Consider the following 25,357-nt stretch of genomic DNA (forward strand, 5'->3'; position numbering starts at 1 on the left):
TGTTATTATTATTTGTTATTATTCGAAACAGCATGTTAATCTAATTTCTTCTGTTGGAAATTAGTGACTTAAATCAACACAGTATGTAAAATACAACATCTACTCTGGTTAAACCTGTCATTAGTATCTATCATTGTTTTGATTAGTGCATTTCCTGACCTCGGCAAAATTGCATCTCATCTGAGCTGTGCTAGGCTATTCTTGCCATTCATCACAATTCTGAATTGGACCACACAGATTCACAAGCAAACATATCCACGAGTTTCTGCTACGTGGCTTAGTAGAACATTATGTGCAATTCTACAAAAAACAGACTGTTCTGTTGTGATTTCAGGTGGTATTTTGTTGGGTTGACAGAGTAAAACAAAGAGAGAATACACCAAAAAGATGTGATTCCCCCTATTTTTCCACTACAGCAATTAGTCTGGGGTATAATCATATCTTTTGTCCTCGACCCTTTGGCTCAGTCTTATTCAAGGCTGTAACACTGTTTTTCTTTTAAAAGTATTAGGAAAACAACTGAAGCTTCTCATATCAGACTCACATAGACATTTCCTTTCGGACACTAATTATTTGGAGAATTTAACCCTTTCTGAAGAAACATGCTGATGTGGTTCTTGTGGCATTTATAAAGCTGCACCTGAGTGAACAGAAGCTTTTCTCTCTGTATGTGCCGTAGCAAAGGGTGACAAGTCTGGTGTCTCATTTTCTCAAGCCAGATGCCCAAACCACATTTTTGTTACACACTACTTCATGGTAGTGTTCACCATCAAAAGGGACACATCTATTTATGCAGGGATGACATAGAGAGAGAGAGAGAGGGAGCTGGAGAGAGAGATAATAGATGAACAAAGAACAGAGAGAGACAAAAGAATACATGAAACGGAGAGAGAGAAAGAAAGAGATGACAGAAAAGAGGTAAAAATTATAATCCCCCTCCCTTTCCCTTGGAAGTGACAGCCACAGTGATGTATAACCCTGGCAGTGGAAAGTTAATTAGATAGGCTGGGTTACTTAGAGATGAAGGACTGAGAGGCTGAGAAGAAGAGGAGGGAGGAGGAGGAGGATGAGAAGAAGATGTAAAAGAGGAAAGTTAAAAAAAACAAAAAAAAACAAAAACAAAAGAGAATAATAGGAAGGAGGATGGTGAGAAATGTGATAACTGAGACCCGTCAGGGAAGACAGAAGAAGAGACGGGGAAGGAGGGTGGAATATAGGACAGAGGAAAGGCGAGGGGTAATAAGGAGACATGAGAGGAGGAGGGACATGGTGAGGGGGGAAGGGGAAGGGCCTTGTAAAAATATTTTTTGCCTTCATACTCAATTCAACTGTAAAATTATACAGCCATAACATTAGGATAGACCTGAATGAAGGGTACCATGGGTACTATCAACAACATAAATTATAACAGCCTCAGTCTCCCACCGGTGCCCATTGTGGCTAGCTCAAGGACACAGTTTAACATGTCATGTGCACTGCTGAGCAGGTGATTGGATGCCTGCCCTCCATCAGAAAAGGGTATGATGTGACCAAAAGAACAGGACAACAAGAAACGGCATCAGACCTGCACACACCTGTAGCTAATGCATCCCCAAAAATGTTTCACTGGATTTCAGTTCTGCTGGACTCTCCTTGACCTCCCGTCCGAAGAGCCTACCTCTAATCCTGCTGTGGCTGCCACAGAGCCTGTGGCTGTCTGGGGGAATCTCCCAAAACATGTGATGTGTTCCTTTACATTATAAAGTTGCAGTTGCAGTGGCAGGAGTCTCTGTCAGCATGCGTTTAGGTTAGAGGCAGGTCACAAATCTGTCACAGGGCTAACACATATGGACAGACACGTTCATGCATGGTTAAAGATAAGAAGATAGAAGAAAGATAAGAAACCCACACAACAACATGAAGAGCTCTTCAGAGAACAGACTGCAGTTAGAGCCACAATAACTAATTATTTCAACAGGTTACTAAAACGTGCTCAAATACCTCGTAATTTGTCCCCTCAAAATGACTCATTGTCATTGTCTGGTGACAGTATTTGACAGACTGCAGTAATACTTTGATCTTGAACTGAGATATGCTGACACCCTTAGACCTTGTGACTGTATTTGATATCCCTCAAAGGTATTTTATGGGATAAGAGTTGTTTTGCTGTAAAGACTTTGACACTGCGGATATGATCCAGCTCATAAAAACACAGCTTCAAGGTTCTGCAGGTCTTTGTGGCTTTAGATGGATGTAAAGAATTGATCTGGTTTCAGCAGTCAGCCAGTTCTGCTTTTACTCATGTGATAAGGTTTTGCATCAGACATTAACGTGATAGAGACCTGATGGTTTACTAACTCTAAAATACTTGGATGGATTGCAGCCTAGTCAAAAAACAATCAATCCACCTGACATGATATTATCTGACATACTGCCTGACAGGTGTATGATTTTATGGTGTTTCTGCAGCGACTGGACTTTGCAAGTTTTGACAGCTGGTTGTATATTTCATTTAATTTAAACATAGTGCAGAGACCAGGAGTTTTCACTGAATACAATTGTGCAATTCAAAATAGGACAAAATAGGACCTTTCATTCATTTAACTTGTTGTTCTTCATGAAACATTGTTTAAAATTCAGCACAATAAAAAGTATTTTCACTGAAGGACGTCTTTTCATGCTATATCGAGGCCTGATTTATAGTTATCAGTCAGTGTTGTGCAAAGTTCAGAATTCAGAATTTATGTTCAGCATTTATAACTACGTCACTGAACCAAACTTTTCTACTCTCTCCATACACCGCAGTTGTAATGCACTGTGTTCCACTCTGCCAGGCTGCACATATTAATTATGCATTTGAAAAGTCCACCATCTATTGCACAGTTGACATTCTCCCTTATTATTTTGTTACCAGTATGTCAAAGCTGTCCCAAGACTTTGGTGACCTCCGTGTGCTTAATTGAACTCAGACCTTCTAGTGTCTGGTCATATGGAGTTGACTGTTTTTCAAAAGTAAGGCCCAGTGGACAGAAACAAGATAAGGAAATGGAAAAGAAGAAGAAGGGAGGAAGAAAATAAAGGCAGAAGAAGAAGGAGAAAAAAGATTGTGATACAGGAGAGGAAATGAGAAAAGAGTTTAGAAGAGGAGCATCAAACTTTCACTGTTGTTTTCACAGACTTCTGTTATCTCTGAGTGTGTGTGTGTGTGTGTGTGTGATTGCTGGTGCATGTGAGAATGTGTATGGGAATGTGAGTGTGTGTGTATTTGTGATAGAAGACAGTGTGTGTGTATGTGTGTGGCTGACAATGACAGTGAGTGCGACAAACGAGAGGGGGCCATTCTTCTGTTAATTACTGAGTTAATGACACACTATGCTCCAGCAGACATGCAACATGGCAGGCTGATGCGCGCACACACACACACACACACACACACACACACACACACACACACAAACACACACACGCACACACACACAAACACAAACACAAACACACACAAGGATAATGGCTAAGTCTGCTTCGGTGCTCACGCAACGTGGCAGGCCACTATGCAAAGAGCTTGACAGTGAGATAGCAGGCTAACAATGATACACACACATACAAAAACACACACAGAGCAGCAGCTACTGACAGGGAACCTCATCAAACCAGCTTTAATGAAGTCACTTTTCCCAAATAGAATAGGGGAAGAAAGCAGGGATGAGAGGAGGAGGGGAGAAAAGGAGGACAAGGTCGCCTGGATTGATGACGCTCATTAGCCTAATAAGGTACTTTAATGAAGCGGGCCCAACACTGTAGTGTGCCACAGAGTCTGAAGACAGACAGACAGACCGACAGACAGACAGACAGGCGCACACACACACTCATACACACACACACTTCACTGGTTTTGCTGCTTTGTGTCTTCCATTGCTGTTTTGGTCAGTTTCTCTCTTGTGTCTATTTCTCTCACCAACAAAGCAAAGCAACAGATGGAGATCCACTCACCTCTCCTTCTGAGGACTGAAAGAGGAGGTCTTTCCTACAGGACGCCGTGAAGTCTCCCACTCCAGCGTTGACCTCCACCCCTCTGGGAGCCTCCAGGGTCAGGGTTCGAGTCGGGGACTCCAGCCTGAGAACCATACAGACACTTTAGTGACACTCAGCGGAAACAGTGAAATCACACACCTGCAGAGAGATAGGGTCTGAACAGACATGTTGGTTTTAGACTGATCCTTCAGCTCCAATTAGACCATTAATACTGGATCTATGGTGATCTAAAACAGCAGGAGACAATGGTTGTACTGGCAAAGCTGATAAAACAAAGGGAAATTCAGTACTGATTCAGTGTTTAGTCTTGAATAAAGACCTCTGTGGAGTGCAACCCCCTGGGGTCACATGAAGTTAAACATTAAACAACATGCTGCCTCTTGAATACACAACGTAAAGAATTAATTACTTAGTGCTATTTTTATTTCACATTTTCCGCAGTCCTGTTGGTTTTGGACGGTTCAAGACGAGCACAATAACTGCAGCCTCTACAATAATCAAATCTCTTAAAATGGCATATGTATGATCATGCAATTGAAATTTTGGATAGAAAGCCTGCTAGATACCACCATGCCATATTCTAAAGAAATCAAATGCATTTTGGTCATTTTATTGAACTGGTTGATGTTAGACTTATTCATAAATTCCTCAATAATCCTCAGGTGCTCAGTGGGATGATGACCCTCGTCTGGAGCTTGTTTGGACACACTTTCTCTATTTGTTCTGGGGATCAATATATTGAACCCCTTGTAAATGGAATGAAGTTGAAACAGTTTTGATTATAGTAAAGTTTTTATAGTATTTTTGTTGTGTCACTGCTTTTGTTTTATTTACTGTACGTGTTGTATAAAGACCAATCTAAGGACAGGCATCGCAAACTTAGGCTATAAATGCTGTGGTACTGTATGGCAGTGGTCCATGCTATGAACTTGTCCCTATAAAAAGAACATTAAATAAACTATAATGGCAGCAGCAGCAGAGGACTACGCTGGTAGAGAATAGTTCTCAGGTGTGTTTTAATGGGTTTTGACCCAAGGCAATGGTTTGGTAAGTAATACATACTCCTGAAAATGAATTTAAAAAGGCTTTGCAAAGAACATCAGATTCATTTCAAGTGTTGCAAAAAACATTTTGAGGTGTTTTACATGACCTGCACAGCACTGAAAACCTCATGTCTGGCTCAGATGTGTAATACTATTACTTTTATATTGCTGCTATATATTATTATACTGTTATCTTTACACATCAGCATTGTTGATCCAACACATACTGCACTCTACCTCACTGTGTAGCCAGAGATTGGTTGCACGTGAAGTGACTTACATTTTTTTCCACTTTTTTCAAGAATTGCTGAGTTTGGGTTTAATTTGAATCATTTTACGGTGTCGTAACTCTTTCCTTTGTCTTTCAGAAAACCTACAGAATGAATGTGAAGAATTGTTTTACTGCACTGCTCCACAGTGCTCTGGCCATGATTGGCATCACTCCACTTAGAGCGTGATGGGTCAGTAGCTCAGTCCGTGACTCAAAGTTGAAAAACTATGAGCTGATTAAACAGCTTGGTGTTGTTAGATAAGCCAAGCGCCTCGCTCAAGGGCACGTTGGCAAGTGAAATTAAATAAAGAACGCTTTCGGCAAAGCTGACAGAATTACAATTTATGAAGTGGGAGTATAACAAATTAAACAGCACGCCCACAAAAATGATCAAATAAAGGAAAAAAAAGCTTAGCTCAAGGGCACTTTTCTAGACAAGCTTTGCTCAAGGGCACTTCAGAAGGTTACTTTCCTAGTGCATACTGAGAGGTGGAAGGGATAAAGCATTGAAGCCAAAGGGTAGATTAACTGAAGTCATGATGTGCGTCCAGTCTGTGGCCAAACAACAGAGGAACATAAACAAACACTAGTGCCGTGGCCAAAAGCACTTGGCTGGGAGTGATCGTACCGAGCTTCCTCTGTTAATGTCCTTGCCTTCACTCGAGTCCCCAGGATGGAGAAAATTCTCCTCACAGGCCCTTTGTTGAGGGATAATTCTACATTTCAGGGTTTCAATCTGAAGAATTACACATTACCAGAAAAAGAAAAGCTCCCTTAGCAGTGGTTTTCCATGTTTGGTTGCACCCGAGTAATGAACATGCACTTTAAAAGATATTTCTGATTCAACCTTGCTTCTTTTCTGCTGCTCTTCTTTTCAAGGTGTGTACGCTTTATTAGTTGGTTGTTTTATTCTATTGCCAAAACACTCCACCTTGAGAAGCCATTTAGTTGAGTACTGAGTTTTAAAATACGTCTTTTAAGACAAAATACTAAGTGAGTTAATTCCATTAATTTCAAATGGAGATTCATTGGGTTTAGCTTTTTCCTTCATTAAGTTGCAATGGTCTAAATTAGAGCAGATCACCAGTGTCAAGATAATGTCACTTGATTAAAGAAAATGCTTGAAACAAGCTAGTTTGCATCAGAGTTAAGTCATCTCACCGCACTAATTTGCTACTCTTATTTTAATGAAAATAGCAGTTTACGGGTGTGTAACAGACTAAATGAGTTACAATGTGCTACATGCACTGTTTGGTGAAATGGAAAACTACATTAAAAGAACCTGCCCGTGTTTTAACAGTGCTTTTACTAGCATGTAGAAAGTCTGCAGATCTGCGTCTCATAGAGAAGAACTCCAGCCTTTTATTGTGAATTTAACAGTAGATTAAGAACTCTACAAATCAAGCTACTTCCTCTGTCAACATGTTTGAGTTTGCAGTTTGTCAGAGCTAACTGTGGTATTTATTCTGGGTTGAAGGGAAAGGTATTTGAGGAGGAGAGGAGTCATGAGGTGGATTAAAGGTGAGGGAAGGTGTGCTAGTGTGCAGTGCTGAGCATCCAAGTGATATAATAGGTGTTGGAAGCAGGCACTTCATATTGGGCCTGACTTATTGATCTGTAAAACCGGAATGTACGCTGCAGTGCTCAGAGGTTAAGAAGAAGAGAAACAAAGAGACAGACAAGAAATTAAAAGACAAATTGGGGGAACGAGAACATAAGAATCGTTCATCATCCGGAGGTTTTGCATGTGCAACGGCGAGACAGGGAGACAGAGAGCTTGCTGGTCGAGTCAACAGCAGTGATGTGAGGATCTTTGGCTGGTTTGACAGTTGAGGCAATTACAGTGACGCTGCTGCAGGCTTAAAGCAGCTCTGATGGGCAGGCTCACACATACATACTGACTATCTATCACTCTATGTCTCTGGACCCTCTTTCTCCGGCTCAGCACAGCACTCCCTGTTTGCTATCGCCTCTGATTTAATTCACCTGTCGGTTTCCTCCACAAACATGTCATCTATTACTTTAATTACCTCAGTTTTTCCTTTTTAAATTGCCCATAATGAGACATAATGAAGCATATCTGCACAGGTGGAAAACTTGTATCTCCGTTCAGCTACACAGTTTGACCACCACATACTTTTTAAGATTTTAATTGGCATAAAGTGGCATAATGTTTATCACACTAAAGTGGAAATGAAACGCAAGCGGCGCGAGGAGCAGGAGGGAAGTGGAGGCGAGTTGATGCTGGAACTTGTATGATCTGGCAACAGAAAACCCCAGAAAAAGCCACCATGTGATGCATTATCATGAGTATGACCAGGATGGATGGATTTCATAATAAAATTGCCATGAAGATCGATTAACAGCTGAAGAATTGGGTTTGAGGTTTCTTACAAGTTTCAACTTGATTAACTTTGGGTAATTTATGTGTTGGAGGTAGTCTGGAGGCCAGTGTTAATGCTGTGTGTTTTATTGCTGTTCTTTGAATAATGATGTTCTTAATTTATGATTGTGTCTTGTGCTCGTGTGCTGGAGGTATCTGCGTTCTCATGTGGTAAAACTCATGTCGTAAAAATGTTTTGACACAGAAGGGATGGCCATGAAAGTGTTTTTCCAGGAAGCGGCCTCGCATTTCTGCTCCTCTCTTCATCCAAGAATCAGTAATGATGACAAGCCTATTATGGACATTTGTGTAAATACTACAGTAGTTATGCAATTTTCTATTTTAATACGACCAATGACTCTAGGGATAACAGTGCTGATCAGTCACTTTGGTCCAGACTGAAACATCTCAGCTGTTGGATGCATTGTGATGAAGTTCAGTCCAGACATTCGTGTCCCTCTCAGGAGGCCTTACAGAGCCGCTAACACGGCTGTAGACCTTTACCGCTCTTCTCATTTCTCAGTTTGTATATCCTCGATTCCTTGCCTCCTATCCCCACGCCCCAGTTCCTCCCATCTGCCAGATGGGAGCGGGGGGGGGGGGGGGGGGGGGGGGGGGGGGGGGGGGGCAAGGAAGAGGCACGAGGAGAGAGGAGTGGAGGCAACAGCCATTTCACAAAATGTGACATCCTTGCTTTGGAGCCGTCGTTTAAAAGTGGCGTCAGGTCAAAGATGACATGTGGCGCAGCTTCATCACCTGCCCATTGTTTGTGTTATAGCCTGCTGCTGTATGACAATGTGACGGCGTTCATGACTACCTTCGTGTTTACTGTTATTCATTTCAGAACATGGCAGAATGTGACAAGAACCTACGGATGTCATGTTATTTATTTATCTCATTTAACATTCTCACACACACACATGCACACACAGCCTGTATGCCTGTATGTTTTATTGTACGATGCACTACAAATGTTTACATGAAAAGCACCACACAAAAGCAGGATGACATATGAAATACATACAAAAAACACACTCATGTGTATCTGTCTATACATATGCATATATGTATGTATGTATGAATGTATGAGTCTGTTATGGGATGGTGTTTTATCCTTGATCTTAAATGTTGCCCACGGCCCCAGTTGCAACAGTCGTCACAGGACTACACTTCTGGAATGGCATTTGCAGACTACATAATGGATAACTGACTATGACAACATGAAAAACAACAAATTAGTGCTGAATGCTAGAGAATGCTCTTGTTGATAGAATAATTTGAGGTTAACAGCTGTTTGCATCTGTAAATGTCATGTCACCATGTTGCAGTTAAACTGGGCGCAGTCCGCATTCAACAAATAAAAACAGAAGTAATGTCATTAAGGAACACGCTTAGAAGAGCACTTTGCGAGGTGCTATACAAATAGTGAAGGGCAGAAAGTTTGAACTTATGAATACAAAAGGAAAACAGAGATTTGTAGAGTCCTGCTCTCCCCATGGTTTGTCCATTCCAGCTGTGCAGGAGGAGGCAGGAGGACAGAGAAGAGAGGAGACGAGGAGGCACAAACCAGAGAAATGATAAGGGCCCTTAGACTTGTTGGTACTTGTTAGTATTCTGTGGTCTCTCTTCCTCTCTGTCTAAACCTAAAATTAATTTTTCTATTCTTCTTGCTTTATTTTTTTTCTTTGAGCTAGCTCCTGTTTTCCCCATGAATGATCAATGTTAACAAACTTCAAGTAAAACACTTAGAAAAAAAAAAAAAAAAAAAAGAATACAATACTTGGGGGTACCAAAACTAATAGCATTCCCATGAGCCTCAGCTTTATTTTGACTTTAGTGTAAATGTGAGCATGCTAATATGCTAAACCAGCATGGCTCACATTACACTTAGCATCAGTCCATTAACATTGTCATTTTGAGCATGTTAGCATTTAGCTCAAAGTGGAAGCCCACAGAGCTGCTGGCATGGCTGTAGGCTTGTTAAGCTTTCACATACACTCAGTCACAGAGTCTTCATGCTCACCTTCCTTTATGACACTGAACTGAGAGTCAGATCTCATGGCTATCAGCAATCAAAGCAAAACACACACCTCTTAATGCTCAGACAAATGCTCAGTCTGTAGTCAAAGTCACTCAGTAACACACACGCACAAAAAAAAAAAAACACACGTAGACACAAAAAGCCACATAAAGTTTCTGGTCAGGCTCCGTCTTGGTTGTGTTTTTTTTTATGGTGCAGATAGCAGGAGTCTGCAGCTAAGCTGTTATCTTTGCAATTCATTATTATTAGAGAAAACTGTCTTCCCTCCCTCTCTGCTTCCAATTCTTACATTATTCCTCCCTTTCTAGCTCGCTCACGCCAGCAATCCCCCGCTCCCCCCTCGGTCTCGCAGATCCATTTTGACCTTCAGTTGCGACAAGGCCATTTTATACAGCATCCATATTTGTCCAACCTGACAAGATAAGCAGGACAGAAATACATCAACATGAAATGGTTTTATCTCAATTCATTTCTGGGGAAAAACAAAAGAAGAAGGGAAGGGGATGTCTCAGAAACTCAAAAAGGATAGCAGAGAAGAAGAAAAGACCAGATGAATGTTTGCATTTTTTAAGAAATATGACATCTAAGAATCCTCTGATATGCATTTGATGGAGTTTTATAGTACAATCAGCAAAACTATTTGTATATTTTCATGTTAACATTTTATGTGGGAAAGATGACAAGATTTCCTAAAGAGGGTTTGTGAGTCCAAACCGCAGCAAAGCACTGGGGAGCATAAAGTTTTGCTGTACATGTCGTGCTCACAGGTAAGTTAAATCAACATAGAATAATCATGGAGCCAGTTATCTAAATTCACAGTACCATTTTTCACTGCAGACATTTTGACTTGTAGGAAAAGCCCCCCCTTTTTTTTTTTAAATCCACCGTAAATTACCACCGATATTTAGCCAAACGCAGGGGTCATGTGATAACATCAGCCCTGTGTAAATCGGCAATGCAGTTATTTCTGGTCGCATTTTCTTTTAACATCTGTTTTCTGTTGTCAGACAACTGAAGTATGAAATCAGCTGTGCGGCGAGATGGGCTGTACTGATGTTTGAAAGGAGCGATGACAGAGAACAAAAGGTTGTCAGCCACAAAGCATCTGTTTGATCTAAATAAGCAGCAAATGTGTATTTATCCTGGTAACACGAAAGTTGGCAAAATAGCTCTCAACGATTCTTTTAACGGGACTGCTGAAGGACAAATGCTCCGCTTCTGACATGCTGATGTTACACATAGCCTCGACATCATATCCGAGGAATAATGTCAGTTTTCAAGTAAATTCGAGTAAAATGCAGACTTCCATTATCATGTGTAAACGCAACATGGGGGAGTAAATTCTAAACCTCAAGGTCTCCTGGTAATACTCGTCCTGTGCGAAATAGGTTTTTGTTCTATTCAAGTGATGACAGTGTGACAGTGAGCCAGCATGAACAATAACTGGACCCTGAACCTGAGCAGGTAAATGGAGTCAGACATCACTCACACTTGTACTTTATGAACTAGATATTTTTAGTTTTTTCATGCCCCCTGAATTTGTAGGAACATTCTGCATTAAACATTTTAAGGCCTTTTGTATTTGAAGTGCTATTTTCAGCTTTTAGCTCTAAAGGCCATGCATGAATTTTGAAAATAGTGGTTTGTGACATTGTACATAAATACTGCATGACCAAAACATCAGCTTGCCTCGTGTGCTAAGTCAGTTCAGCATCTTCTCCTAATTTCAAAAATATCCTCCTTTCCACTTTGAGGTGATGAAGTGAACTATTTCGTTTCGTATGACTTTGTGTGCAGTCATTACCATAATCATGCAAGTGTGAGAACCTGCACAAACCCCCAGGATAACCTTTTCTAGACAGTCCAACCCATGCATGCATCCACGCCACAATTTTACGGGTGCACATAACTGAACTACAAAGTTTTATTTTATCCTGAGAATTCATAATTACTAAATGTGAAAAATGAAGCAGAACAAACACCTATAATTTGTGCATGAAGATTGAATCAATGAAATTTTCCTACAAGGGAAATCCTACCTAAAATCCTACAAGGTTGGTCTTCGTGCTACAGGATGAAACCTATATTTTGAAAGCAGTGTGTGACGCTGTTCAGAAAGTCTTGCTGAAAATGTTCAAATTGGGTCTTTTTAGTGTGATTTATATTTCCCAGAAGACTTGGCTGACATTCATCCTGCCCTTTTCCTCCTAGGAACTATTGAAAGACGCACCACCTTATCGCCACCTTGCCATTTGGGACGCAAACCTTTGACCTTTTCACGCTAAATGCTCCGTCATCTGCCTCAGTGCCTCTGCCGCCACCACCCAAGCCCATCCAAGAAGCACTTCGAAACTTTTTTTTATTTTAAAAACTGGTTCTGAATGATGTATTGAGACAAAACTGAATTCTGGAACAGTGACAGCCTTTGACTTTTAGTAGTTAAATCGAGACAAAATGCAGAAATATGGCATTTCTAAAGCCTCCTGACTTTTGCTGTGTGTCTGTGTCTGGGTGGGTGAGGGAGGGTGGTGTAGCGTGTTTAAATCGCCCCATGAATCCTGCAGGTGTAAAAAAAAAAAAAGGAAAAAAGGAAAAAAGAAAAGGTGAAAAGTGAAAGCCTTGGGCTGTTTTAAAAAGTTATAAAAGTCCCTGCTGAGTTACTGAGGTGGGACAGGAGAGAGTCAAGGTACATTAGAGGTTTGTCTTTGTGGAAAGAATGTGTGTGTATGTGTGTGTCAGAAAGAGCAAGAGACAGAAGTCTCTCTGTGTGTGTGTGTGTGTGTGTGTGTGTGTGTGTGTGTGTGCGTGTGTGTGTGTTTGGTATTAAAAAGGAGGTTATGACCACTGAAGAGTAAATGCTGTACTTCAGCAACTCTGGGTACTTAAATTTGAATTTTAACCAAGACTTGCACATGTGCAAGTGTGCACTGTAAATGTGTGTGTGCATCACAGTGTGTGGGTGTGTGTATATGCACAAACATTCAGCCTCAGATGTTAGAATATCTATTTCAAAATAGCACGCTCACCAGCAGTCACTTAATTGCACACTTGTCAACAGTTTGTGTCTTTTCGCAGCCGTCTTTTCATGATGCTCGATGTCCTGGACATCTGTCCACTTTTACACAACACACTGCTTGACAAATCCTTGAGTTACTCCAAAACGACTTTCAGAGGCTTTTGCTGTCCTCCTTGCTGTGAAATGTAGCTGAGGAAATGGCTAATGGCAGAGTGCGTAAGTAGAAAAAATGTCAAGCAATTTCATGCCTGCGTGCGTCCGATGGGGCGCCAAGCTGATAATTTAATCAGTAGTGAAAGACGAGCTTCACTCCTCTGCAACTTCATCCATCCCATCCATTGTTCATTGACTTGTTTTTGGTAGAAAAGAGACAGAGTTGGAGGCAGAATTTTACATAGAACCAAAGAGTAAGGAAAAGAAAGAAGCGGGTGGGTAGAGAATGGATGGGCGAGAGGGAAAACTGTAAAAGTTAGTCATACTGTGTCAAGTGCCGTGTTGAATAAAGCGAATGCATGATACGCCTCTATCTGACCAGCACATCTGGTCTTAATGGTTTGCTTTGACAGTAACTTTTGCTTAATTTACTGCTCAGATGACCAGGTTTGATAACGTCACTTCTGACTGGTCTAATTATTTGTGTACAATATCCGTGTCTGATCTAGTTTTTCCACAAAAAAGTATAATTATTTTGTTAAAATCCTTACAATGACACCTATTCCTTCTCCCTCATGAAAACAAATCCACAATCTATGATTATGTAAATATATTTCATTTCAGAAGTTTAACTGCTGGACACAGGATGTCTCCTCCTTCACTGTAATTCGTGTAAACTCAATATTGAACCAGGATTGGCTTTCAAACTGTTTGTGATGTCACTAACATGTCCGTAGGCCTGCCCCTGAAAACTGGATTTTCAATGAGCACAGAGAAACTTTGCACTTGCAGCAGATGAATGTGAGAACAGCCTTCTAGCCTTCTAACTCTGTACATGCATCATTCTGCACAGTGAAGCTCAAACATTCAGCTGCAGGAACAAGAAGAAAAACATAGTTCTCAGTGGAGGAGGACTTAAGAAGCACAGAATGCACAAAACGGGAACAACAAAAATAAAACACCTCCATATAGTACAGTACATTTACGTCCATCTGTCACTGACAAAACTTTCAACAACTGAAGCAAAACTTACTTTTCTTGTGTAACTGTTGCAGTAATATATCTACATCTTTTGAAGACCATAAACTAATTTGTCCCATGAGGGAAGCCGCTATACTACTGAACTATTTCAACACCACCATTTCAAGGCACAGTTGCCTGCTGCTTTTAAACAAAAGCAAAAAAATAAAAAAAAAATAAAGAAAACAAAGAAAAGAAATCAAGGGGCCTGAAAAGAAAAAAAAAAAGTTTCTTGCTTTCTTAAGGCCTTAACACATGAACAAATACAGACAAACAGAGAAATGTATATATGTGTATTTGCTTTTCTCCCAATCGTGGATGCGCGGTCTGAAAAACAGTGGGACAGTGCATGCTTTGCTTCATTAGGACTGTCTCAGTATTTCAAACAGCAGAGTCTGACAGAAAACACACTCAAGCAGAGGAACAATGGAGCTCCCTCATGCAGGCCAGAAAAAGACTACAGTGCATGTAGTCTGTGTAGTGCAATGTTGTCTTTCTTCATCTGCAGCTCACCTTTTTCAGGTGGAAGAAGATAGATGTGAATAAGTGATAGAAATCACATTCAGCTAACTCAATATTACGCTTTTAACCAGTTCAGTTGCTTGCGATCAATCACGTCGACAGACTTGAAGCTCGGTGTGATGCCGAAAAAACTCATCTTTAGAGACAGCTACAGGCTCTCGCTGCATTCCTTGTTATTTAATATACCTCAATGGTGCTATCTTGTATTTCTCTAAAGACTGAATGAAACTTTAATGATCCCTGTGGGTTAGCTGGGTATTTGCCGCAGCATAGAGACATATATAGATATAGAGATATAGATAAGAACAGAACAAATACAGAGTACTGAAGATAATTTGATAAGTACTTGCCACAGCAGAACATGCCGGGATTAACGCAACAGATAAAAAAGTAAGAAGAAACTATCTCACTGAGAGATTCGCAGGTTAGAGGCGCATCTGCAAGTGTGCAACTTTAGCTGTTCATGTTATTGGTTTTACAGATAAAAGAACATATGTTGGGAAATGAGATTGTGAATGTCACTATGCTCCCATAAAAACTGATAAAGTGCCCCTGGGAAAGGCACCTAACCTCAATGTTCCACTTTAATGTATAGAAAGCACTGCCTTGACTGTATTTTGTGCTGATAACATGAAAAAAAAAACCCAAAAACCTGTGGCACAAAGTGCAAACAAAATCAAATAAAACATAGCTAACATAAATCATCAATGGGAAGCATGAGCTAGAGATAAATAGAGTGCAGGTGGTGAGGTAGTATTTCAATTTTTTTTGCTTCTACATCTTTAAAACATGAGGTGCAGGGAAATGTGACTGGCTGTAATTTCTAATTCTAAGATTTAACCACAGTGAATATGAGTGAAAAGATGCATCATTCTGTTTGTATTTATCATTTACCTGATCAAAGAAAGTGTCTGATAAATAGATGAACAAATTAATACTTTTAATAAAAATAACACAGGAGAGGAAGAAAATAGACGGTAGAACACTTGAGAAGGAAGAAAAGAAATGAAACAACAGGCAGATACAGAGATGGTTAGGTAGATAATACTGGGTAGTTCATACTCTCCCCCTAGTGGACAGAAAGAGGAGAAAGAAAAGACAAAACACATGAGGCAACAGAAGCAGGGATCAGGGGAGAGAACGTGGTGAAGAGAAAAGAAAAGAGAGAGAGAGTGGGAAAAGAAAGCCAAAGCGGAGACAAAGGGAATCGTAAGATCAGCTCTGTGCTTTTCTCTCTTTCTCTGCCTCATCGCCTGCCCTCCCATAGTCATTCTAACAGTGTTTCTCTCATTTCTCCTCCTCATCCCTCGCCTCCTGGCTGGATTAACTCTCTCTCCACTCTCTCCCCCTGTAATCTCCTCCCCACAAAAATATGACCTTTGACAAGGTTAGCTGGATACTGAGTTTTTACACGTCCAGTAGCGACCTGTTCATAAAGTAGAATACAACGAGTCTGTTCACAAATTCTAAAAATAGCATAAATTGAATTGAAATGCAGGTGGCAGTATGAACGAAGAGAAGGCGTTCACTGTAATGGCATCAACCGATAGCAAAAGACGAAGAACACGAGGAAGAGGAAGGATGGACGTGAGGACAGTACCTGCCAAAAAGGCTAAAAGTTTGTGCAAGTATCACACCACAGGAGGAAGCCTAATGAAGAGCAATGTCAGTCAAAGTCACGCTTTTTGTAAAATATTCCACACTAATTTCAGTGGATCACATGGAGGGAAAAGTGACAAATCTGCCAAACGTAACGCACCCAAGAGGCGCAGAGGCACGGCCCATTTTCATCATCACCCTCTCCCAATAATTGTCTCACATGTGCTAAATTTATATGCCCTTATCTGTCTCCATTTATATAATGCAGGGATGTTCACAGCACTTCAGTCTCCACCAGGTATCTGATTCTGACCACCTAATTGTAGTCACTTACTTCATGTGGAAGCTAGTTAACTCGATCCTTGTTCCGCTGAGCTTTTAAAGTAAGCGGCCACCTCGTGTTGATTTTGGCATTCACTGTGTGCACCCTTGTCTAAATGTAATAAATATGAGGGGTGGTGGGACAGCCCAGGGTGGCTGAAAACACATGTCTAACATTTCTGCTACATCTTTCATTTAAATGGTGGTCATAAACCACAGTCAGTGACACTATTACCCAAACTATGGTGTTACTCAGCAGGTACAAACTAAGCAGGAAACAGAACCATTATTTGAGGGGTCAGTAACACAATTTATTGCCAATTTATTACCAATAGCAATATGTGTAACACATTTACAGCTACCCGTCAGATGTAAACTTTCTATTTTCAAATGAAGACAACAAGAGTAATGGTGACTTTTCAAGTTACAGTCCCAAAGTTGGTCTTTGTCGTTGTGTTTTACTGCATTTTCTTTATGTTTCTTTCTACTTTCCTGCCTTGAATTTCTATCATGAAGTCAGATTTTCTCGTTATAGTCTGCAACACGACACAGCTGCTTGTTGTATTTGGATTAGGACTGAGTGTGTGTATGCATACGAAATGTCTGAATATCTGTGAGTGAGTCTGTGTATTTATGCGTGTGTGTGAGAGATCTGTGTTTTCTAATGTTATTTATATGCTATGATTGCAGCGTTGAGCCAAAACAGCCTCCAGCCATTTGTAATAGCCTTTATCCACAGTGGAACATTTGGCTGTGTCGCAAAATCTGATATTAACAGCCGTCTATTACAGAAGCACACAAAAGCTCACACACACACACCCACACACAGAGTCACACACACTTAAATTCACACACGGAACAGATGTGTGACAATATGGCGAGACTGCTGAATATTTACTGAGTGTTGTTTCCGCATATACCCCCTCAAGATGTGTACGACAGCATCCAATGATAAACAGCAGTTGATAAACACTAACTAACAAAGACAAATAACAATCAACAAAGACAAACAATGACAGAACAACAATGTATACAGTTTACTGAGGTGGTGTGAACAATTTTCACTCTAGTAGGAAGCAATGTCTGGTGGGAGCAGTTTGTTTTACTGGAAAGGAGCAAGGAGACATCCACAGTAACATGGTAAGTGTTGCACATACAGTTTACAGCAAGCATTGGGCACTATAATTCCACTGTTGTTGTTAAATTTTAGACTTTTGGTTGACACCAATCATCAGAGCGACTTACACCAGCTACTAAGAGGAAAATGCCACGTATGGCTTTACAGTGGAGTCAGCCGAAAGGCCAGTGCATCTCAGACAGGCACTAAAGGGTACATTTTTACATCCGTGAAAAAGCGTTGGTGTGTGACGCTCTAGGAGACCAGGCTCGCGTGCCTTGCTAATTGCTTAGCTACCTGTGGTTTCAAAGCAACAACTCCACCTCTCCAGGCTATGTCAGAGGGAGACTGGTTTGCTAGCACTGACTTAAAAGATGCTTATTTCCATGTGCCAGTAGCACATCATCGCAGCCAGTTCCTTCATTTTACCTTTGAGGGACAAATGCACCACTTCCAGGTGCTCCCATTCGGGATCTCACTTGTCCCTTTGATCTTTACCACGTGCAATGCAGCAGCACTTTCTTATCTGCAGGCCAGGATAATAGAGATACTTTCTTACTGGAATCTTCTGATTGGCTGATATATATTCTAACCAAGGAGATCACCACGTGACTCAGTTGAGGCTCACTGTGAATTTAGCTCGCAGTCAGCGATTCCTGTTCTTTGGTTTTGCCCTCAGTTCGGTGTTAATGAAGGCCTTTCCCTGTCCACAGAGGGTTGATGACATTCTCAGCCTCATCTCTCATTTTCAGAGAAGCACAAGGCTGCCATACAGCCCATTCCCATGGTTGTTGGGCAGACTGACAGCAGCAATGGCAGTCATCCCTCTAGTGATCCTTTCATTGAGCTTCTTGCAGATATGGACCAGCAGTTTGAGTCTCGACTCCAAGAGTCCTTTGCAGTGGCTCCAGTATATAAATGTACTGGAGCTGCGTTCAGTACACTTGGCAGGCATTTTCTTCCTTTCTTGGAAGGGAAACCTGTCCTTGTTTGTTCAGACAACACTTCAACAGGTTATCATGTGAACAAACAGAAAAGCACCACATTCAGTGTATCCCTGTGGGAGGCTCAGAGGCTCCTTCAGTGGACCAAAGCTTTGCAAAATTGCAAATCTCGCCTTGCAAATCTCAGGGCAATGCATTTCCCAGGTGTGCCGAACAAGGCATCAGACATGCTCAGGCAAAGCCCCTTCGGAGACTTAGATGATCTGGGAGAGGTACGGAGAGCGGAGGTCAACATGTTTTCTTCAGAAATGTTGACACATTTGACATCCTCAACCAGATTGCCTTCAGCTACATGTTTGGCCCCTGGTGGCTAGGTTCGGTACTGCATTCTTCTGATCGGGCGTAAGGTCAGACCATACTTAATGCTTAATGCTCAACGAGGGTGCTATTTGCCAACAGGTGGAAACACTTTTCTAGTTGGTGTGAGGATCAATAAGAGCATTGCTCTGTGCCTGTATTGCTTAAATTTTTGCAGATGTTGCTCAGCAAGTTTCCCTCGGTCTCCAGCATGAAGGCTTATGTTGCTGTCGTATCGGCTCGACATGTTTTGGTGGACGATCAAGGGTCACATCCACTGGTAAGCTGTTTTCTGAAAGGTGTTCTCTAGTTGAGAGTTACAAATGTAACTGAGGTTCTATGAAGGTTCTAGATGACCACCAGAGTTCATTGTCACTCAGAGTCTTGACAAGAAGATTCAGTAGAAAAAGACTGCTGGGTTCCACACCCCTTAATCAAGTTGCTCGGGTCACTCAGGTTACATGTGTGTCTTTGTTAATAACATGTTGAATTCCTGCATTTTCACTCATAGAACTTCAGTTACATTCATAACTCTTGTTCTAGGAGACAGAGTCGGTATGTCCATAGAGGTACAAAATGGAAAAGTCTATGCTAATCTTAATGTCGGAAGTTTGAGGTTTCTCCAAACTGTAATAAACTTCTGTACCTCTCTTCACCAAGAAAGTGAAGCACATTATACCAGTCCCTAAATCACTACACTGGCTTCCCGTGTCTCAAGGGACAGATTTCAAAACCATTTTGCATGTCTGTAAAGCATTAAATGGTCTCGTCCTAAATACGTGTCTGATTTCTTGTAAGTTAGGAAGCAGCCAGACCCCTCAGGCCATCTGGAACAGGTTTACTCAGTGTTCCCAGGATCAAAACCAAGCAAGGTAAAGAAGCTTTTAGTTTCTATGCTTCCCACCTGTAGAACAAGCTTCCTGAATGCCTGAGGTCTTCTAAACTACACTCATTTAAATCAGGGCTTAAAACATCATTATTTACTGGAGCTGACCAATAAAGTTGATACATAATATATAATTTGCAACCATTTTTTTGCTTTCTTTTGTTAGAATTTTTAAAATGCAATTTCTTTCATCTTTATGAATTTGTTTGATATTGCACATTGAACTGCCTTGCGTCTGAAAAATGTTATGAAAATACAAACTTGCCTTACTTTTTCATCTCATCATCTTTTATTTCTGTTTTGCTCACAAACTAAAACTGAACTCTGCAACTATAGTGCTCCTTTGTATTGTGATTTTCAATCCAGTTGCTAAAAGTTACTTGTTCATGATAAGCTATAATTTTAGCCCTCAATGGTTTTTGATGTGCTTTTTCTTTGTGCTTTGTCTTAGATACAATCAGTTCCGTCCTTGCAATGTTTTAAACTGAACTCCCTATAAAAGGTTCCTGTCATGATTATTGAAGAAAAGCTGAGATGCAGGCTATGCAGATATTAAATTGTCAAGTGTATCTTAAATCATTTGAATTGGATTTATTAACTTGTATCCCCAATTATGTGTGGCATAGCTGTATTTTACTAGAAAATATAAATATCAGATTGAGATGCTCAGTATTAACTGACCACTATCAGGACAGGGAACATCCCAACAAGTCACATCATTAAGTCAGTTTGTCTCCCTGTAATTAAGGACACTTATTTCCAAATGTCCACATCTGGGAAAAAGCACTACTTCAATTTGTAGAACAAGACGGTCCAACAAATAAACAAAACACACACACAGAAACTCAGATATATTATGGATTGTTCCCATAACCGTGCTGGCTTGTTATTTGGCTTGCCTTCCCTCTCCCTCTTTGTTCTCACTGATTTCCCTGTGTGTCTAATCAATAAGAGACAGAACAGAGCAGGGTAGGGCTGATTGTCCTTGTTGTACCGAGAAAAAGGGAGGTGTTAGGTGCATCCAAAATCCAGTCACAGGACAGCAAATTGTAAGAAAAAGTGTATGAGCTTTGGTGTACCTGAAATGTGACAACTCCAATATGTGATAGAAAGTCGTAGAAGACAAATAGCACTCTCTGAATTTCTCTAAAGCTGGCGCTGCTCGTGGTGATCACTGTTCAAAACATGAAAGGAATGAAGAGAAGGAGAAACACACACAAAAAAAAACAAAAAGTTGTTTCTCTGCCAAACTTGTAATTGATCCCTGTGTCATATCAACTTGACCCTAAGCGTAAAAACTCTTGTTCAAAAGCCATCATGCAAGTGAACTGCTATTCTTTAATGGGAGCTCTAGTGTGAAGAGAGGCTTTTCCCAAAGGCGCAGTTCAAAGAGATTGTGGCTCATTCTAAAGTTTAATGATTTCCAATTACTTTGACACAAACCCCGACTTTTTAATCAAAAAACAGCTAGGGGCGGGCTTACTCTGAGGGTTTTTTTTTTTTTTTGGAGCTAATTAGGTGGTGTACGTTGCCATCCCACACTACGCTCCTCCATCTGGCTGCTTACAGGAAAACCTGGTTATATCAACTCTGCTCTGAGACTCCTTCAAAATTTGCGTGGGAAGTAGGCCTAATTCAGATCACATTGTTGTTTCTATGAGGCGTTTGAGGATTGTAACCTCAATTAAAAGCAAAGTGAAGTATACTCCTCTAAGATGAAGGTTCAAAATACCGTGGATGATTTGTTCAACCTCTGACTTAGGGCCATGTAAGTATTCAAGATAATGAGGGTGCCATGTGCTTAGAATCACATATTTTTTAACTGTTGTTGTCTGGACCTGCTGGTTTTCAGTCTATTCAAGCAGAAACGCTCCCAAATTGGTTTTCATAAAATCAAGAAAATTAAGTAATTAAAGAGTTTTTCTGAATTCAACGTCAGTGTAAATTGTTTGTGAATGTATTTAAAGTTGAGTGAACTGGTGGATGTGTGGCTTAGGGAGGAGAGGAAAGTGGAGGCCACAGGGTGAATAATTTTCCCAATCCCTACTTCAAGGACTCGTAATATTTTAGCGTCTATAATTTAGTTAAACCGGAAGTAGCCTTAGGAACCAGGATCATTACACCCTATAAGTACTCTCGTCATGTAGAACTCAACCACAGAGAAACATGTAAAAACAACTTTAGGTCCCAGCTTCAGAATCAGAAAACTACAGCTGATTATATATTATATAGAAGGTTAGAGAGAAGACAGTGCATAGTAAGATGGGAGAAATGGCTGACACAAAGGCAGAAAAAGAATACAGTTATATCTAAATGCTATCATTTAGACATAAAGGTCAGTCTTTTGCTATATGCTATACTACTTTTGAAAACAAGGCTTTTACTCGTTCATTCTGAAAAACAAAACAACAACAAAAAAACAAGACAAAATTTGGTCCACACGAGCACTGTTTTTTAAAAAAGGCTTCTTCCAAATGAAAATGCAGAAACACAATTGGAGTGCTGTCAAGAGCGTGACAAGTGGGCGCTGTGTGGTGGGAGTGTTGGATTATGTAGGAGTGACCTCTCAGCACAGGATCAATAAAATCTTATCTTATCTTATCTTATCTCATACAAACTAAGGAGATAAAGGGGCACATTGCATCACAAGCCAAAAGCTCAGTTTTCCCTGTCTACACAAGCTTCTGAATTAAATAGCTTTTTCCAAAAGGTCAATTTTCAGTCCTTAAACACAGTTTGTTTGTGAAAATACACAGAAAAAGCTTTGTTTTTAAAAGAAATATGTGTGGACTAGGCTTCAGTGCTGGGGATGCAGAGCCCTGCTGGCATCATTCTTGCTACTTAGTCAGTTGCTGTTTTACACCTGGGACACCAGGTGAATACAATTAACAGCAATTACCTGCGTACTAAGAAAACCCAGCAGCACTTCTGAGGATTGGGATTAAAAACAACTAGATTACACATTGAGGACAAATGGACGAAGACAGATCAATTGCCTCAGCCAGAGCTACTTTCAGGTGTTGACCTCACCATGGGATCTGGTTTAATTTGGATGGAAACACATTGTAGAGGGGAGGAGAGAGAAAAAGAACAAATTCACCCTTGACTCAAAGGGTTTGATCTTTGAATGTGAAGGGTCTTGAGCATAGATGGTAAGAAAAAAAAGACGCGGGAAAAAAATTAAAACCGTAAAAGTGATAAAAAACACAGTCTCATTAAGAGTAACACCCGAAGGGAGGAGTTGTTGAGCGGAGGTAAATTACTCCCTGCGTTGGGTGTTTCCCACTAGGGAAATGGTGGATGGATAAAGCAGTTTTCCCCGACCAGTTATGGGCTTTGAGCATGTGTTTGTCCAACTGGGGTCTCATTTTATTTTATGACTTATTTATTTGTATATATATATATATATATATATATATATATATATACTTTGTGAGTGGCATAAATGGACTGCAACTTGCCTTTCACTGCACAACCCTGTGTTGTAGAATATAAACAAACCTTGGAAAGTACAGTGAATAAAAAAGACTGATGCTTCAGATGAAGTGTTCCTTTTCTCCAGACTTTTCATGGAAATATGTATGTTCTGCATTCAAAAAAATGCAGAACATACATACATGCCAGCTTCTGTGTGGAAAATGGTGTGTGTGTTCTTCTTCTATAAAGACTAATGCTATATCTTGCTCCATATCTGAGGAATTTACTGTGCCGACTGTGGTCCCGAGCCCAGTTTTTATCCTACAGTATTCTGCCTTTTCTAAATGAAATCCTTTCCCATGCCCCTGAGTCTGGTAGGGCCCTGAGTTCCTCTGCAGCCCTTTTTAACTTTCTCGGATGGAAGGATATATATATATACAGTACATAGAGAGAGAGATAGAAGGATAGGGGCACAGAGCGCAAATCCTCCTCCGATGCCCTTGCCTGTGTTAGGGCTAACTCCCCCTGGGGAGCCTTCTCATGACCCCAGGACTTGGATAGAGGAGAAGAGGGCACAGAGGGAGGGATAAGAGGATGAAAGAGTGGATAGACACAGGGAGATATTGACTGTGCAGCAGCTTGTTTCTCTCTGCTGTGGAGCCAAGCATCAGATGAAGTTAGGGACCCGAGGTAACCCAGTGTCCAGTAGCATCAGCGCGGTGTTGCTGAGTGAGACTCTTGAAACTTTCTTTGTTCAGTTAATTGTTGATTGATTTTCATGCCTCTGTCAAAGTAGTGCTTTTCCTGTTTCTTGCAGTGGTGCTGCCCCCACGGCGCAGGCTCACATCTCCTGGATTAAGTCAAGGTGACTGCTGTACTATGACTCCTTTTGACTATATATTTATTCTGCTCCATTCATTGTCATTATTTAACCTGCTACTCTGTGATATGTATCTTTTATTTGATATTTTTTGGATTACATTTTACTTGAAAGATGATCTCTTTGTCTGTGGTCTTCCCAAGAAGTCTCCAATTTCCCCTGTCACTTTGAAAGGTTTCACTTGCCCAGTCGAGCCAGTTGTCTTGTTGTCCCCTTATCTCAGGTCATTCTGTTGAGCCCCTTTGAGCCAGTAGCTGCAGTGTTAAAGGGCAACACAGATAAACACGACTGTGCTTCCTTTTTGACCTTTCTCTGTGTCTGAACTTCTGATGACCTCATCATATGATGACCTTCAGTGATACCTGGGGTGAAATGAGAAGGTTGCTGCTTCATAGAGGAGATATACACCAAATGTAGTAAATGGGAGTCTATATATACATTTATAAGTAATGCAAGTGTAAAAAAAATGCAACACCATAAAAAGTTTATCATAACAAATTAAAAAATATATGTTATGTAAAAATATTGCAATTTTGCATTAGCTTTCCTCCAGAAAAGGGAACAACCTACGACTTTATTAGCAGAAAATCTAAAGAGAAATATGTGAACACTGCCCATACTGCTTGATGGACAGGTGATCACTGGGAAATGCGGTGCCAAAACGCCAGAGCTTAACACCAAAGATGGGTACAGAAGAAAGAAGCTCGTGGACTAGACCCTAGATAGAACTAAAACAGGATTTACATTAAAGGGGTGCAGATTACAAGACTGCGTGGCTGCCTGGCTGTCAATCTAGCTGTCCGGCCACCCGTCTGTCTGTTTTGCTGTCTTCGGTTGTTTTTTAGGCTGATTCAAGTTCTTCCCTCTTTACCTCAATCTCTCTCTACACCTTTGGCAGTTTGCTGTCAGTGTTTATTGAGTGATTTCGAGACTCACGTCACTCAGGTCAAAGGTCCAGAACGGTTGATGATAATAAAATAACATTTAATCAATGAATTAACACACCTCTTGTGACCGGGCCAGCAGGAAACCGAGGCAGACAAGGCTCAGTCCATATTTATTTCTGACTCATTTACATTAGTTGTAGAAATCTTGTGGTGCAACAACACACGGTGTCAACGATAGGGAAAAAGCAACACTGAAACCACTGAAGATGGGATCGCTGTGAATGATATCCAGCCACGCAGAAAAACCAGAAGTTGTTTGAAATAATGTGGCGTACCAGTGTTACATTTTTAAATACTGTCTGGTTAAAACATACATACTGTGGCAAATGCTGGGTGACACTATGAATAAATTTGTTTCTGGTTATGCTGTGGTAAATCTTCTGGGAATTATCGATGTTGATTAATTCATGTACAGATAATAACCAGCTG

The 25,357-nt window shown here is 40.7% G+C and overlaps 1 protein-coding gene across 1 annotated transcript in view; it reads right to left on the minus strand.

Annotated features, from left to right (window-relative positions):
- Positions 1-25,357, minus strand: part of LOC121604326 (zeta-sarcoglycan) — a 143,524-nt gene that overhangs the window by 14,042 nt on the left and 104,125 nt on the right. The window contains exon 6 of the mRNA XM_041933816.1: positions 3,970-4,093. Within this exon, the coding sequence (XP_041789750.1) occupies positions 3,970-4,093 (124 nt within the window). The remainder of the gene's footprint in view (positions 1-3,969; positions 4,094-25,357) is intronic.

The sequence above is a fragment of the Chelmon rostratus genome, chromosome 3, assembly GCF_017976325.1.
Source record: "Chelmon rostratus isolate fCheRos1 chromosome 3, fCheRos1.pri, whole genome shotgun sequence".
Classification (NCBI taxonomy): domain Eukaryota; kingdom Metazoa; phylum Chordata; class Actinopteri; order Chaetodontiformes; family Chaetodontidae; genus Chelmon; species Chelmon rostratus.